We start from the raw sequence: 16,523 nt of genomic DNA on the forward strand, positions 1-16,523 counted from the left end.
GTGGCCTCTCTCATTACCTGCGTCCCGTGAGCTCGTCGCATTTCACCCGGCGTGACCTCCATCTGCGTTTTTTTTTTTTTTTTTTGCCGCCGCTTTGACCGCCCTGCTTGTCCGCTGTCACTGTTACGCTGTCCGCTTTGCTACCCGCTGTACAAAAAAGATCTCTCGCTTGTTTTGTTCCCATGTTATTCCAAGTCGTATGTCTGTTTCGTATTTTATTATTATTATTATTATTATTTATATACAGTTGAACCTCCCAAGTTGAATAAAATTCATTCCGGAATGTTGGTGAACACATTTTCTTGATCGAAAATAATGGAGATACATTGAACCCATGTTCATCGCAAATGGAACCTTCTAGACCAGGGGTGTCCAACCCCGGTCCCAGCGGGGCTCTATCCAGCTTCACACACATGTCTACCCTCCTCCAGCACAACTGATTCAAATGATCAGAATCGTGATCGGGGATCTCAGAGGATGCCGATGAGCCGATCATTTGAATCAGTTGCGTTGGAGGAGGCAGACAAATAAGACAAGTCGGACAGGGGCCCTGGAGGACCGGGTTTGGGCACTCTTGGTATAGAGTCTATAAAGTATCGTAAAGATCCACCCGCAATTGGTGAAAACCCACAAAATAGAGAGACCATATAAATTTTACCATCCCATCGCCCCTCCAACAAGCTTGAAACGCCTTCAAACTTATTACAGCACACACACACACACACACACACACACACACACACACACACACACACACACACACACACACACACACACACACTTTTCAGGGTATTCCTTCGTGATGAGAGACGATCATACAACGTGACTTTGAGGAAAGGAAAAGAAGACGCTCTCGCGCCCACAGTTCTCAAAATACGAAGCGACGCACGCGTGCTTGCTTCAAGCTAATTATACGGACTCAGGACAATACTTTCAAGCCGAGCTAATTTTCAATTTAACATTCACATTTCTTGAGATGGTGAATTCAGGATTTGATGAGCTGTAATGTATAATTAGCAAAATTATAACTAATAAAATCCTAAAATAAAGTCTTGTGTGGAGCCCCATCCGTTGTGTTACGAGATTGACTTTTCTAATTGAACGAATGATTTTATTAAACAATATTCCCCCAAATTTTTTTGCTCATTCACCTTCTCTTGACACCCCTTGATGAGGTTACTCCCATCTTTTGGAATAAACATAAAACAATGCCAATGAAACACCCAAAATGTGCAGAATGAATTGACGTCGGCATAAGCTAAATGCTATTTTTTTCGTGATTTTTAGAGAACGTTTTGATGCAATTTCCAAATTGCACGACTTACTATGGAGGTTCTGCTGTATGGAAACTATTTTGCAACCCAATAATGCACTAGAAGCTAACGTCGTGGGAATTTAGTCGGATTTACAAAAGCTAATGCATTATGTGAAAACCAAAACTGTTACCCCTTTGTGTGTGTTTGAAATTTCTTTATTATTATTATTATTTTTTTGCACTTCTGTTGTCGTGGGATAACGTGCCCATTTGCAAAGTGTTTCTTAAGAACTGCAATTATTAAATCTGACTTTCTCCTTTCGTGGCAGAGTGTAAGCTGTCCCGGCCCGGCCCCCCCGCTACTATCGTGACCATCGACGAGGAGAGTCCCAACGGTACGTAACAAACAGCCACATATCCACCTGGCGATAGAGTTGGGTTCATATGGGTCTGGTTTGCTATGCCTTATCCTGATTGCCGGATTGCGTGTCCACCGTGGTTGGCTAAGCGCTTACGTAAGAGAAATGTCTGTTCCCATGATACAAAAGTGAACAGAACCGTACCCCAATGAAAGAGTGCTGAATCATGTGATGTGCCGATATTATTTTTGTTCACCTGGAGTGGCCATCCTCATGTTTTTCATTTTAGTGTCTGTGACTTTGAGTGTTTTGGGCTTTAAAAGCCCTCGAGTGACGCGTGCGTCAGTGAATGTCAGTGTCGCTGGCTATTAATTGGCTAATCGTTAGCAAGTCTGTGTGGGTGATCGGGTGGCAGTTGTGGCGCTATACAAGCTAGCGCATCAATGTTCTGAATATAAGATTAGCTAATAAATTAGCTCACGATATGCTGTTATCTGTTTAGCTGCTTGGTCGAAGTGACTTTGTTGCTCAGTGTTTGTGTGGGTCTTTCCTTTTTTTTTTTACACAGCGTCATATGTGTGCGACACAAGAATATTTCGATGCTTAGGGGCAGGCACACACACTGTCATCAGCCATAACCTATTCTTTGGAAGGCGAGCTGTCTGCGTGCAGCTGATGAATGTGTCACAGGGTGATGGATCACGTGCGCCTGAGGAGGAGGAGCTCCGTGTTCATGGCAAATGCCGATGTCTAAACGGCGCAGGCGTGTCTGTGTCCCCTGGAGGTATTACCATTAACGGAGCATAATGATTGGGGTGGGTTGAGTCAGACAGGCTTCTTAACGCTGTTAGAATGACAAGGAGAACGACAAGAAACTAAGCATTCACTTTACATATACTGGTCAGGTCAAATCTGACCCGTTCTAACATTTGGCATTCATAAAAATACCCGAAATGTCATTCACTGTGAAATGTGGGCCAAAATTCACAGAAAAAGAAAATATGTCTTGCATAGGTGCTGTAAAGTTTGTCTACAATGAGGCCGTCCGAAAATGGATTCTACAATCACAAGTGTATGTTAAATCAAGACGAATGGTCGAAATCGTGAAACAGCATGTGACAAATGTCGGTGAGAAGTGTTCAAAGGTGGGCTTGAAACAGTCCCGGGAACTGTCTGCGTTCCCACCACATTTGCATAGGTTCACAGACACATGCATCTGTTGGTTTCATTCGGGTCATGGGGTAATTTCAAAACAGTCAAAGCACCCCCACCCAAAAAAAAAAAAAAAAAATATATATAGATATATATATGCGCGTATTTTTATGAGACACTGGTGATAGTGTTCATTTGAGGACTTCGAACAGTCCTCAGAACCGAGAACCGTGTGTCCACTGTGATTTTAATCCGAAAATGAGTGGCGTAAACCATAAAAACTACATGTTCTTCTTTCCACGTAACTTTGAGTCAGCTTTAATCATCCATATATTTCTGAAAAGATCTGCACTTGATAATTTCATCCGGGCAATTATCATAAGGGTCTAAACTGAGCCGCAAGGTTCTATTTGAGCATGAAAACGTAACCGTCTGAAAGGGTCAGGCATGATGGCAATATACCTTTACGATTGCAGGCGTGTACGGCTGTAATTTGGAGTTTGGATCAGTGCTCGGGCCTTAAGAGGCCAGACGAGCCCACGCCCAAAAGCCTCGCGCTGACGCAACGTGGGTGCGTGCATGTCCGTGTGGGCTTGGCGCTGCTCATCTCCCGCTCATAAAGTCCTCTTTTACCTGGGAGAAGATTCCCTCCAGGCTGCGGCGTCCCTTTATATTCATCTCCGACTGTGATGAAATGACCCGCCGTTCGTCCTCGCCGTAATGGAATGTAAAACAGACCAAGCCGCCGCTATTGACCAAAAGTAATTATCCGTCTAAATGTCTTTCACCTCGTCATTGCCATCCAACCGAATGCGGAGAAGTGGTGCACAATAAGAGGGCGTCCTTGTCCGGATCTTTCCTAATCACTGATTTTAGTATGTCCATAAAAAGGAAAGCAAACACAATCACCTGAGTGTAATTATTGTAATCCCTCTGGCGGGATGCCGTTGGTTTTGAATTTGCTCACTTGGATTGTTTTTCACTTTTCCGCCGGTGCAAAACTCAAGACGCAATTTGATTCAATCGCGTGGGAGTAATTGTCGATAGCTCTTGAACCAATTGCCTCCAAATGGAGAGCGCTACTTTGTCGAAACCCGTGGAGTCAATTTCAACTAATTTGCTGTTCCAACGCGATGTCATTTCATGGAATTTGAACTCCCGGTTGAAATGTGCCGTCAAACTAAATATCAAACAAAGAGAAGTAAGGCACTTGTGTATTTAAAACAACCAAATAGCTTCATGCTAACACATGGTAAGAAACAACCTAGACAAGGTTGACGAGTCGCATTTAAGTTGGCAGTGTTAGAACATTTTCAGGAAGGGTTATTTGAACACAAATGATGCAGCAGTATATGTAGACAGACATAACGATGCTCACAGGCACACGGTGTATTCTTTATCCTCGATGAAAAGTGAATATTATTACAGAGTCTCTCACAATAACTCTTTGTCAACATGACTGTGTTGTCGTGCGGCCTATTTTATGATGCGAGCCCATTTTTGAAAGCCCTGTCGGGTCTCATGCAAATGAGCCACTGCTCACCACGCCCCTTTTCACTTTTTGCAGTGTTGCTTTTGTTAAGGTGTTAACTAGTCACCTAGCGTCCTATTGAGCAAAATGCCAAGTGTCCGGCCGGGATCCCGCACAAGAACAGTCAAATCAGTAATTTGTATTTTCATTCGCAGCGGCGCAACTTCATCAACAAGTAGATACGTCGACAAGCCCGTAACAGTCGACGATGACTCGGATAATATTTACATTTTGACTTCAACATCGTATTTTGGAAAGTATAGCCTGGGGTCCGTCACTTTAAAGTGGAGGATCTTCACCCAGCCAAGCGGCAAAGTCATGGGTGAAGCGGCAGCGTCAGGACGTCGTCATTCGGGAAATTAGCTGCACTGTCACATCACATTCCGACCAGACCAAAAAGATATATATCAGCAATTAAAAAACTAATTAAAAAAAGTGTATTTTACATAAGCCCCCCCCCCCCCCCCACAAACAAAACCTGAGCAACCAATTTTACTCCAGCCAAGCAATTTTTTTTTTTATTTTCTGGTTTCTGGTTCCGTCCTTCAAATAAACAAACATGCACTTTGACTCTCACGGGCTCTTCACAGAATACATTTAACTTTACTCCCAGAAACAAGGCGAGAAGTTTGTTGCTCACTTTCACCTGTCAGAGCACTTTTTTTTTTTTTCCAACGGTTGTCTGTGATGAAATTCTCTTTGATTCTTTAAAAAACCGGCAACAAAGTTTGACACGCGCTTTGAGAAGTAAGACCTTTTCTTGTTCTCCCCACCTTACTTCAATTTTTTTTTTATTGCTTGTTTTGATTCCGAATGGTTTTTTTTTTCCTACTTCAGAGAAAGTCTGAGTAGTCACGAGGGGAATATCGCTGTCGAGGAGTTGAAATGATGCATGCTATGTTTAATTTATCGACGCCGCTGCTTCAGGTAGCACATAAGCACATAAAACCCGCTCGTCTTCTATAGGCTCCCTTTTGTTTATTCGGCCGACTCGATAAATTTGAAGCGGTTAATGAGATTGGAGACTTCACGGATAAGAGCTGTGGATGTCGGCGTTGGGCGGGGGGGGGGGGGGGGGGGTTGTCTGAAATGCATCATCCGGTTGATGCAAAGCGCAAGTTAGTGTCTCCATAAACAAAGACACTTTCTCCCGGCTTTTATCTTGTCTCTGCAAATTTGTGATTTGTACCAACTGTTGCCTGGAGTGTGCACGCTCGCGTATAGGAAACGGATAATAATCGCTTCCAAGGGCCTTTATTCAAAAGTAGTCAATTCAGTGCTTGTTTGATACGCTGCACGTGCCGGGATGGATTCCACCGTGCTGATAAATGAGTGCGCCGCGTAAGGGAACGCCAGTGTTTCCTCAAACATTTATTGAGCTAAGGCAGCCATTTTGCATTTGAAAAATCACATGGGAACGCGACAAAGGAGAATGTCAGCCAAAAAAATGTTCATACACAATCGTGATCATTTTTCTCTCCCGTGGTTCGCCAATTGACGTGCTTCTAAGTGCCAGTTTTCCCTGAGTTGACTTTGCAAGGGCTCGAATAAACAACGGCAAGTTTTGGCGAACACCATACCCGTCTGTTGTCGTGCGATTTGATGTCACATACAAACCTCTAACAGTTGCTCCGTTGTCAATTAGTGAGCCACGTGCAAATAATTGACCTCCAAAAGGCTAAACTGTCAAATGCTGCCCGAATGATACCTGAAGCAAAATGACGAAAAAGTGTTTTGTGACTTTTGGGACACCCTGGGGTATGTTTTTGCGAATATTCCACCAGCATTTCAGATACTCTGCACTTTTGGTGAAAAGCTAAACTGCGTTTTGTTGTCTCGGTGCTTCTACTCTGTGCAATGGATAATGAAGTTTAATCTCGTAAATTGGTTAAAAGGAGACTTTGGAGCCACCTTTTGAGACAGCAGCACTTTGCCATTACTTGAAGCACTTGGGTTCACTTTAAAGTATTCGAACCGATTAATGATGTGGTAGTGAGAACCCTCCTTTGAGGAAAATGTCCTTGTCTATTTTTTTTTTTTTTTGGAGCTTGTCTCCGCACTTGACCCAAAAGCCAATCTCGCAAAGCTCGTCGGGTAGAACGCGAGCTGCCAACCTTGCCGTCACCTCGGCGAGGATGAATGGCGCCACTCACTTCAAACTTCTCTCCGCTATTTTCTTCGGCTTAAGGCTCCATTCTGCGCTCCCCTGCCCTCATTCTAGACCCGCTTCACTTCGGAGAGCCCGGAGTTAAGAGCAGCCTTGTGTCATTAAAACGCCGCGCCGAGCTTGAAAGCCAGATCGTTATTACCTAGCAACCTGTATTAAAAGGACGATATTTTATCCGTAGCAAAAATAGCATGTGGCCGCCGGTTTGCCTTAAGGATTCAAAGGTCTCAAGGCGGCGATGAAATCTGACCGGTTTAAACAATTAATGAGATGAGCCAGCCCGAGCGAGTGGAGATCTCGCTCGCTATGGACTCATTATCCTCTCTTCAATTTAATTCAGTCACCTCCACCATTAGACTGCATCTACTTTGGTTATTGCTGCGGCCGTACTTGATCTTTTCCATTACAAGACTGTTTACCGTACCTGCTGACATCACGTCGGCATTCTTTTTTCCCTTGCGAGCCGTAATGAAATGTCACAAGAAGGGTGTAGAAGGCCGTTGCGTCTCAATGGACACGGACCTACGCCGTACAATTTATCGGATAGCGTTATGTCATTTTTGAAAAAAAAAAATAATAAAAAAGAGTAAAAGCAACAAACTCAACCAACAAGAAGAATCCAGTTGAAATAGATGAAATTAAAACAGAGTGCCACCCTTATTTTCAAGCCAAATCCAAATATGGGGGAAAAGAAAAAACTTAGCAAAACAAAAATAAATGAATGTGAATGTTATTGTCTTATGAAATGTATGCAAATTTTAAAAATGAATAGAAATCTGCTTAATAACTTGACTAACATTGTTCATACTCCCGTGTATACACTCTGACAATAAACGTGCCACTCTAGTACAGGGGGAAAAAAAAAGCCCTGGGCTCACATGTGTTCCGTATCCCCCCCTGGTATCTCCACAAATTTCCCCAGGGTGGTCTCGATCTACTATTTCAGAACGGCGGGCCGAGTCAAACAACACGACAGTAGACAGACTGTTCAAGTACACTCTTCACATTTTGTGAAATTAGCAACGAACAAAATATTTCACTTAGTTGTGTCATTTCGCACTCTCGAGACCCACCTATTTGTATTCGAGCCATTAAAGAGTCCATTTTCCATACTATGTTCCGTTTAATTGTGGCGTAAATACGGCACTTTAGAGGTGCGCAGACCATTAAATGAAAACAATCGCCACGGCGGCCATTGAAGCAATGTCGATGTTGTCTGTATTTCAACCGATGGCAGCCAACCGGGCAAACTCGAATGTGATGTCAATTTGTTCCAGGTGTTCAGATACGGCTCTTCAAAATATATGGCGGAAAATCGTAATTGGCCACTTGGACCTGGAGTTTGATGTCAATCTCCTTCAACTCCAGTTTGGCAGATCGTAAAAAAAAAAAGTCTTTGAGCTGTTTCATGCCACTCCTAGTTGAAGTTTACCGTCAAAGTAAACAAATGAAAGAAATACAAAAAAAAAAAAAAGCATTGAGGCTGCTGCCCCCCCCCCCCCAAAAAAAGCAGACTCCATGTTGATCCATGTTTTTTGTTCATGTTCATTTTAAGATGGATACTCATAAGCTCCGAGTGGCATATGTTTCTGCCACTTTTCTCGATTCATTAAAAAAAAAAAAAAGAAAAACGACCTTGTACCAACTCAGAAAGTCTGTAAGACTGGAGTCCATAATTTTCTTCAATTCTGTTGCTGCCACTCAAAGTAGTTGTGAGCACGGAAGCCAACGGATCGTTCAGTGTAGCTCGGGAGAAACACGCATCACTATGTAACGCCGCCGGGTGGGGGTGGAAGTCAAAAAGCAACAATGCATCGTGAAGTTTAATTACTTTGAGTTGACTGTGTGTAAAAAGAAATTTGCATTTAGGGAAAAACTAAAAAAAAAATAAAACGACAGAGATATTTCAGAGCCCTGAAAATAATCGTTTATGAGGGGGATGCCCGTGTTTATTGGTAGACTATAAAATAAAACTTGCCCCATTTAACACATTAACCACCCTGAACGATGTGGAAACTTTTTTTTTTTTTTTTTGGTCTCTGTCTTGATACAATTTATAGTGCTGATTTATTTTTTTTGGAAATATGCTGGGAAAGCCAGGCTTGTAAAAATTCCACCAAATCGAATTAGACAAATTTAAATCCAGTTTATTTGGAGTCTGTCCGCCCACCCTTATGAAAGAAAATCAGTGCCAAGCCACTGTCGTTTTATTTCTTTTTCTTTTTCTTTTTTTTACTCTTTTTAATTGCATACGCTCCGCATGGCTGATCAGAATGCACCACGGCACCACGCCAGACTTGAATCTCACTCCAGCGAGACGTGTTTGGGTTGCTTCACAAAAATACAGCGGTGCCTTGAGATGCTAATAAAAGCAGCAAAAAAAAAAAACAAACATTTGTAGTGTTTTTCACAAGTCGCCATGTGTAATATTATACTGTTTAAAAAACATACAGCAATGACGTCAAGAAAATGTAAATGAATGAAACATTTTTTTGCTTCAATTCAAAGAACATTGTGCTGCTCCTTCTGGTGTGCGCCCCCCTCGGCCACCAGGGGCCAGTCTAATCCAGACAGCAGTGGATGGAGACGGCCACAATTACAGTACTCGCAAAGCCGCAATCGTATTAGTTGCTCCTCACAGAGGATAAAGAATACAGCAGTGCCGTAAAATACAAATTTAATTTGTTGTCTTCCCAAGCTCATGTCTAAAAAGTCCCACATCTCAAATCATCGTTCACCATTCAAATGAATGGAAATGCAATTAATCGGGTCCACCCTCTAAAACAGCGGTCCCCAAACTTTTTCCTGTGAGGGCCGCATAAGCTTTCGCTTCTGTGATGGGGGGGCCGGGGTCAGTCTGGAACAGAAAAAGGGTGACCGCAAGAGTATGGAAATGTAAAAATGGATTGTTTTCCAGAAACCCACACAAAATGAAGCCGCCTCTTGACAGATGAGACTGACAGACGTTTCTTTGCGCTGAAAGAAACAAAAACAAAAACATCGTTTGTCCACTTTGGGTTAAATACCCTGCATTCTATTTTTCTCTTACCGAACCTTTTCGCCATGATCCCGTTCTCTGAGAGAGGGGTCAGTTTCGGATTTTTTTTTCTGGCGTTGCCAGATAACGGCACAGAAAGATGCACCAAATGTCACCTTATTGTATCTGTGTTTATGAAATAGTTACTAATTAATAGTTAATCATGAAAACGGTTCAGAACTAAGGAACATTTTATTGCAAAAGCCCAACTTTATGATCAAAGACAAATCCACATCGATGAAAAATAAATCAAAATACTCTGTGGTATTTTCAGGGGGCCGGACCAAATGCGGCGGCGGGCCGGATGCGGCCCGCGGGCCGTAGTTTGGGGACCACTGCTCTAAAACAAACAAAATGTTAAAAATATTCAATATTCCAAATACTGCAGGGATAACATTTACTCTCCACACAATCTACAAACACAGAAATTGTGAACAGAAAACACGACGGATCGCACCGATTTTATTGTAACTTTCTCGGCTTCTTCTTCTTCTGTGAGGTCTTTTGGCAGTTGTCAAACCAGTTAAAAGGCACATTACTGCCACCAACTGATATTGTCCTGACACTGCATGGAAAGCAATGATTTGATGGTGGGGATCTGAAGCACGCTTGTATCCCAAGACAAAAAATATAAGCTGGCTTGTATCTGAAAACAAATATCATAAGTCAAGGCACCCACGTGTGTAAACCTGCGACTTTTGTTGTAGTGTAATGATATGTTCATATATGTTGTTCCATCATTTGGTTCAAATATCCGCTGCATGAAGGGTTGGTGTGCTGATGCTATGTTCTGTTCAACTGAGGGTGGCAAGAAAGCATTTTTTTTTTTGGGGGGGGGGAGAGTTTTAGAGGGATTTGAGTTGTTCACTTGCCACCAACTGTCCGGACGACGGCTTGTATGTCCAAGCAGATCTGTAAAAGCAATTAATGCCAATTTTCCATGTATTTTTTTTTGTTTATTTCTGAACTTCCTCAACTGTTCCTCCCTTCATTCGTCCTACCAGTGCATTTATAAAACTTGGGCTGTTCCTATTTTAGTGAAGTGTGTTGCAAAAACAAGGTGGAGAGCAACCATCTGGATGCCGCAGTCACCCAAGTGGCCAATTTGCTTATGCGGAGCAAAACAAGCTCTTGTGTGCTTCATTTGCAAATTGTATGGAGAGAAATCTTCGCCGGGGAGGGGGCCAGGGCGGGGGGGGGGGGGTTGATGAAAATGAGTGAGCGCGGGGGGTGTTGATGAAAATGAGTGAGCGCGTGTAAACGAGCATGACACACTGATTATCGCGTTTTCTATAATTTCACGCAGATGTTTCATTAGACGCCAAACAGGTTCCCCGTGTCGCGCCGTGTGTATTAAACTGTATGATCGCGTCCTGACATGATGATTGCTGAGTCATCAATATGTAATTAGACGGGATCTGGGGGGAAAAAAAACAAAAACCCGGATTAGCGCACAACACCTGCTCCTCCCAAATTGGAGAGCAAAAGAAGAAGGCACGGGTCTTTCCTGTGAAGATCGCGACATGCACATTTTCGCTTCATGTTTTATTTTTGCCTCTTGCAGTATGTTACTAAAAAAAAAAAAAAAAAAAAAAAAAAAAGCCAAGCCGCTTTGAGAAACTCCATTTATGTTTATACGGAAATTGCAGCCTTTGCGATTTTAGAATCGCGTTCTATAACGCAGTTGTCGATTTGAATTTGAATAATTGTTCAGCCTTTCCGCAAGGTGTCTTTTTGGAAACCAGTCTGTTTTGATATGCAAATGAATCCCGCAATTACCGTGTATTGTGTGGATAAACGGTCAACATAATTGCCCGTGCGCCAGATGTAATTCAATTTGTGCTCTCTTCCGCGGGCCACTTCGGAATTACCGCTGTAAAATCTCTCCGTTATTTCTTGCCCATGACAATTTGACATTTCGGTACAGATTTCAGGAAGGATCATTAAAAGTTGACACACATGCTTTGCTCCCGCGGGCCTCATGAAATGACGCGGCGGGCCGAATCCGGCCCCGGGGCCTTGATTTTGACACCTGCGCTCAAGAGGAAGGGGGTGTTCAATGTTCAATGGCGCTTGCGCCGTTTGCATGCGAGCAAAGCCGCCTTGTGCGTTTTTTTTGGGAGGGTTTTTTTGTGCTTCCGTGGGAAGTCACACGCAGACCCGCATTCTATTTATTTCATCCTTGCTCGTCATAAAACCACAAGTTGAAAATGTGATCTTTGAACCATTCTTTGTGGCGTTATCAAAAAATGGGCTGCTTCCGTGCTAGCTGCTTTAGCCCATTTATGGAATTTTGCAATGTCTGTTAGCATTGAGCTAGCAGACTTGCTTTTAGCTAAATAGAAAATGTGGAGATCTCTTTGTTCTTTGTTTTTGGTTTATTTTTACAGTAAACCTCAACTGGGGGGGGGGCAGACATCAGCTCAAAGGCGCATTTGGCCTCCCCCCCCTTTTTTTTTTTTATTCCAAAGAAAAAACATGTTATGATCAATTTTCTTGCTCAAAGCTTAAGATATGTGGACATGATGGACTGCTTTTGTTTATAGTGTGAAGTGTGTGCCATATTGAGGCTCTAATGGACTTCCTCCGGGTCTTTGGTGATGACAGTTTTAGCACCGGGTGCATTCACTCAAGTAGCCATCAAGTCCTCAAGTCATTCAAATATCATCAGACACTTCAAGCTTGGTAAAAGCTTCTTGTGTAGTCATCGTTACTTTCGCGCCCTTGAAAAAGTGAGACACGTCACTGCTATTTTTGCTCATCATTCTGCTTCGAGGAAAACAACTGTGGTACTCACACTCTGGACGCTCACTGAGAAAGCCCGTTTTGGTGTGAGAAATAGCAAGTCGATGCAGCTTGATCAATATAGCGCGTTTCCGACACAACGCATGTTGTTGTGCTTTACATTATTAAAAGTACCAAAATGACTTGATTAAAAAAAAAAAGAAAAAGCTGTTAGCAGCTTATTGCATTTGTGTGTAGCACAACGGCTAAATGCAGCTTCACCATATTTGGTTTCAACTCTGTTTTCGACCGTCTGACCTGATTGTGCAGATCTAAGAGTTTATAGTCCGTTGAAAAGATACAAACAATGGCAGTTGAATAATTACTTTATGTCCTCAAATAGTGACCTCCCCCTCATTTGTTTTGGGACCAAGACAATTGCTTTCAATGCAAAAGAGCCTCGGCAATAAGTCCCGGGTGTCAGACTTTACAATCTGGTTCCTGGCCCTATCTGGTTTCCCACCTCTGATTCGATGTTGCTATTTGTGTTGGGCTCTGTATTTTAACTCTTTCAGGGACAGCGGCTACGACAGCGGACAGCCTATCATGCTCGCAAGTGACAGGTTATCATTATTGGTGCATGAACAGGTTAAGTGAGGCATTTTGCCTTTAAACTTTGAAAAACTAACTTGGAATTATGAATTTCAAAACTATTCCATCACGCACGTTGCTCTCTGCCGCTGACTTTCAAAACCTTTCTGACACTTGCCCGACAAGTTATTTTCGTCCTGCTGCAATTTCACAGCGTACGATAACACGGAGAATGACTTATTCCTGACAAAACAGCCTGTTCCGATACTTTGGATGCCTTTCACGACAACTCTCGACCAACTCACAAAGTCGGTCCGACATTTATTATCAAAAGAGCTGCCCCCGGGCTGTAAATCAGAATGGCATCTTGGAATTGGAAGCTGCAGAGGACTCGGGATACAACCGGAGCTCAGTTCTGACCTTTTCTAGGTTGCGCTGTAGCATTTAATTACGTTTTCAAGACTCATGTCCCAGTTTTATGAGTTTATACAGAGAGATGAAAGGCTCCCGCTTTAATGTGCACACTACTCCTCAAGAATTACTGCCGTTAAACCTCGCCCGCTCGCGTACAAGTAGGAACTTTGCAACAGGTTCTCATTTGGACAATGGTTTATACGCAACAGAGTGAGAGGCCTCTTCTCATTTTTTGATAAGGCTTGACATGCCTCTTAACAGTTCAGTACTTCACAAAAAAAAAAAAAAAAAAGCCATCAAAAAAAAAATTTTCGGCAACCAGAGAAAAAAAAACAAAAAATTAGAGGGGAATTTAAAATCATAGATAATTTGGTTTCATGCATAATGAGCGATGCGAGTGTTTTCCGAATTAGCCAGTCGTATTAAAATTCATGTTAGCTAAATGAGTCCTCACACATTTAATAACCACTTAACATGCCTCTGAGTAGCCCCAAATAAAGTTCTGATGTTCTCGTAGGCGTTTACTTTCATGGTCAATCTCACCTGAACCTGGAATTTGACAAGGGTGTGTAGACTTTTTCTATCCACTTTAAACGCTTGAGAACCTGATTTTTTTAAGTATTTTACAGGCACTCTTACACATTAATACAAGTCCTCATGCAAATTAGTGTTCAGTCTGCTCCCTTCGGTCCACCGGAATGTCATTATATATGACTTTGGAATCGGGAACAGACGTTTGCAATCTGGCCATGATAGACAATTCCCGAAACCGAATTATCTGGCCACTCGTCTGACGCAGAAAAAGGTGATTGTGTCCCCCATGCTGAAATGAACCCAGTTTTGGAGAAAGTTAATTTTCAAGCCTTGCATTGATAAAATGTCTTGTGGGGGGAGCATGTGCGTACCCATGACGAGCATATTCGTGGTAAGCGAAATGATCAAAGATGTGTCGTCCATAATTGCGTCATTTGGAAGCTTTCTTGGAGAGCTTTGGACTAAATGAAACGGAGGATGCTCGTTGGCGCAAAGACACAACACATACGTTGCATCTTGTCAAAATACATCAACCGCAATTACAGCCAATTAAGCATTTGGAAAGCTTAGATGGCTTTAAGACAACACAACTTCATTTGGCCGTGGGTGTAATACGCAATGAGATTTTTTTCAAGAATGTTGCGCCGTGCGGAATGTAGCCCCTGACAGCTGGTACGCATGTTTTTGCTGCGTGAGGTTATTTGGGCATGAAGGCTGGATCAAGAAATCGTATGTTTCATCAGGCGGGATAATTGAGGTTAACAATGCATTACAAAGAAAATGAAAGCAGCGGCAAACAGGCTCTCAAGCTCCTTTTTTTTTTTTTTGGCAAATCCACAAAACAACAAACTCTGACGCCTTTCTACCTCCACTTGAAACAGCGGAAAGGCTTCACAATTTAGTGGCAACCATCTGTCTGGGCGCTGTGCTTCTGAGTGGGACTGATTATGGAGGACTTCCCTCGTAGGACTTTGTCAAAGTACGTGCAGTCACCTGGCCCACCTCTTATTTCCTGTTATGCTTGACCAAAGTTTGTGTCCATTGGTGAGGCCGGTGGCTCAAATTTTCTTTGAACTATCAATTCTTGAGTTGTGGTTAGGTTGAGTTGGTGACATTGTTCCCTCTAAGCTATGCGCGGGAGACACCAGAGTATTCCCACCCCCATTACTCGTTCCAGTTGTGCGACCGAGGGTGCGCACCCCTTTGTTCCATCGATAGTGTGATGCATACGTTGACACGCATTCACTCACACTCACCGCAGACAAGAGGCTGTAAGTGACGCGCGAACCGCTCATTCAGGAAGTCCAAATATGGACATAGTTTATGAGCCCCTTGAATGAGGCTCTTGCGCGCATTTCAAAGGTCAGGTGACTAGGAATTTTTGCATTATTTATGAGCGGACCATGTGTGACCATAGTTATGCCGACAGGCTTGATTACCGTATTTTCTGCACTATAAGGCGCTTCGGAGTATAAGGCACGCATTCAATGAATGGCCTATTTTAAAACCGTTTTCATATATAGGGCGCACCGCATTATAAGGCGCATCGAATCGAAGTTACAATACTGGCTGTGGTTGCGTTATGCATCCACTAGAAGGAGCTACGCCAAAGGGAATACAATACAATACAGCTTTATTTATATTGAGCCCTAGCTGCGGTTGCGTTATGCATCCACTAGATGGAGCTACGCTAAAGGGAATACGAGCGCATAAGTGAGAGAAATATTTTCATTTCAGAAGTCGAATAAGAGCTATGGCCTACCTGATTTACATTTTCTTGGAATAAATTGTTAGTACTGTCATTCAGCCACCATCAAATGTCCTGGCCTTGGACGCTCACGCATGCTTTGTAAACCAGTCTCATTTTGTTATCTAAAGAAGTTCTAATAAGATCATTATGGAAGGATGACGAGTCTACTTTGTCAATTGTATTCCCATATTGCGTGGTACAAATGCTTTTTGTTGGAACAGAATGACTCTGCATTGCGGGGGGGGAAAAAACTATTACGATTTGCCAGAGTAATATCAGCGATGACTTAAATGTGTAATTCTGTGCAAAAAAAAAAAATAGACGACAATTGTCATAATGAAACAGCAAAAGGGAGCTGTTACGACTCCCACATTAAACTCTATAAAGAAGCATTTTTCAAAGATTGGTTCCCTTATGCGGCGTTTGATTATACCGCCGCTTCCCCTGATCGCATCAGGCAAACCAAACAGGGAGCAGTTATTACCAGAAGCATGCAAATGCAGCAAGGGCTGATGATAACGCCGCCGCCTGGGCTCCGGCTTGAGGGTGTCGGTGATGCTGCAAAAACAAATCAAGCGCCTCCTGAAAGGATAAACTCTCGTGTTTGTAATTCAAGTCAATAAAAAGACAAAGAAATTTGGGACAACGCTAAAATTCAACACTGGTTTGACACAACAGCGGTCGCCCCACAATCCTTCCATTTCTTTTACTCTCCCGTCGTCCTCGTGAGCATCTTTTACGCGAGAGGCAGGGTAAACCTTGGACTTGTCGCTAGCCTCTCGCGGTATTTAGCCAACATTTCTGTTTTTTCAGCTACTTTTGGGGGGAGGGTTGACATTCCGATATTAAAACTCATTCACTCCCAATGACGTATTTAGATGTCTTTTCAGACGCCACATATTTAATCGCAGCTCCTCAGACCCTTTCAGACCCTTTTCAAGTACAGTCAATATGAAATGAGGAGCTGGGATTAAATGTGTGGCGTCTGAAAAGACATCTAAATATGTCT

The 16,523-nt window shown here is 42.8% G+C and overlaps 1 protein-coding gene across 4 annotated transcripts in view; it reads left to right on the top strand.

Annotated features, from left to right (window-relative positions):
- pcdh15a (protocadherin-related 15a) overlaps window positions 1-16,523 on the top strand; it is a 228,633-nt gene that overhangs the window by 84,985 nt on the left and 127,125 nt on the right. For all 4 annotated transcript variants that reach the window (XR_002170731.1, XM_019891743.1, XM_019891745.1 and 1 more), the window contains exon 5: window positions 1,585-1,650. Coding sequence is in view for 3 of the 4 variants with exons in the window: in XM_019891743.1 (XP_019747302.1) it covers window positions 1,585-1,650 (66 nt within the window). In the remaining variant the exon portion in view is untranslated. The remainder of the gene's footprint in view (window positions 1-1,584; window positions 1,651-16,523) is intronic.

This window comes from Hippocampus comes, unplaced genomic scaffold (assembly GCF_001891065.2).
Source record: "Hippocampus comes isolate QL1 unplaced genomic scaffold, H_comes_QL1_v1.1 scaffold121, whole genome shotgun sequence".
NCBI lineage: Eukaryota > Metazoa > Chordata > Actinopteri > Syngnathiformes > Syngnathidae > Hippocampus > Hippocampus comes.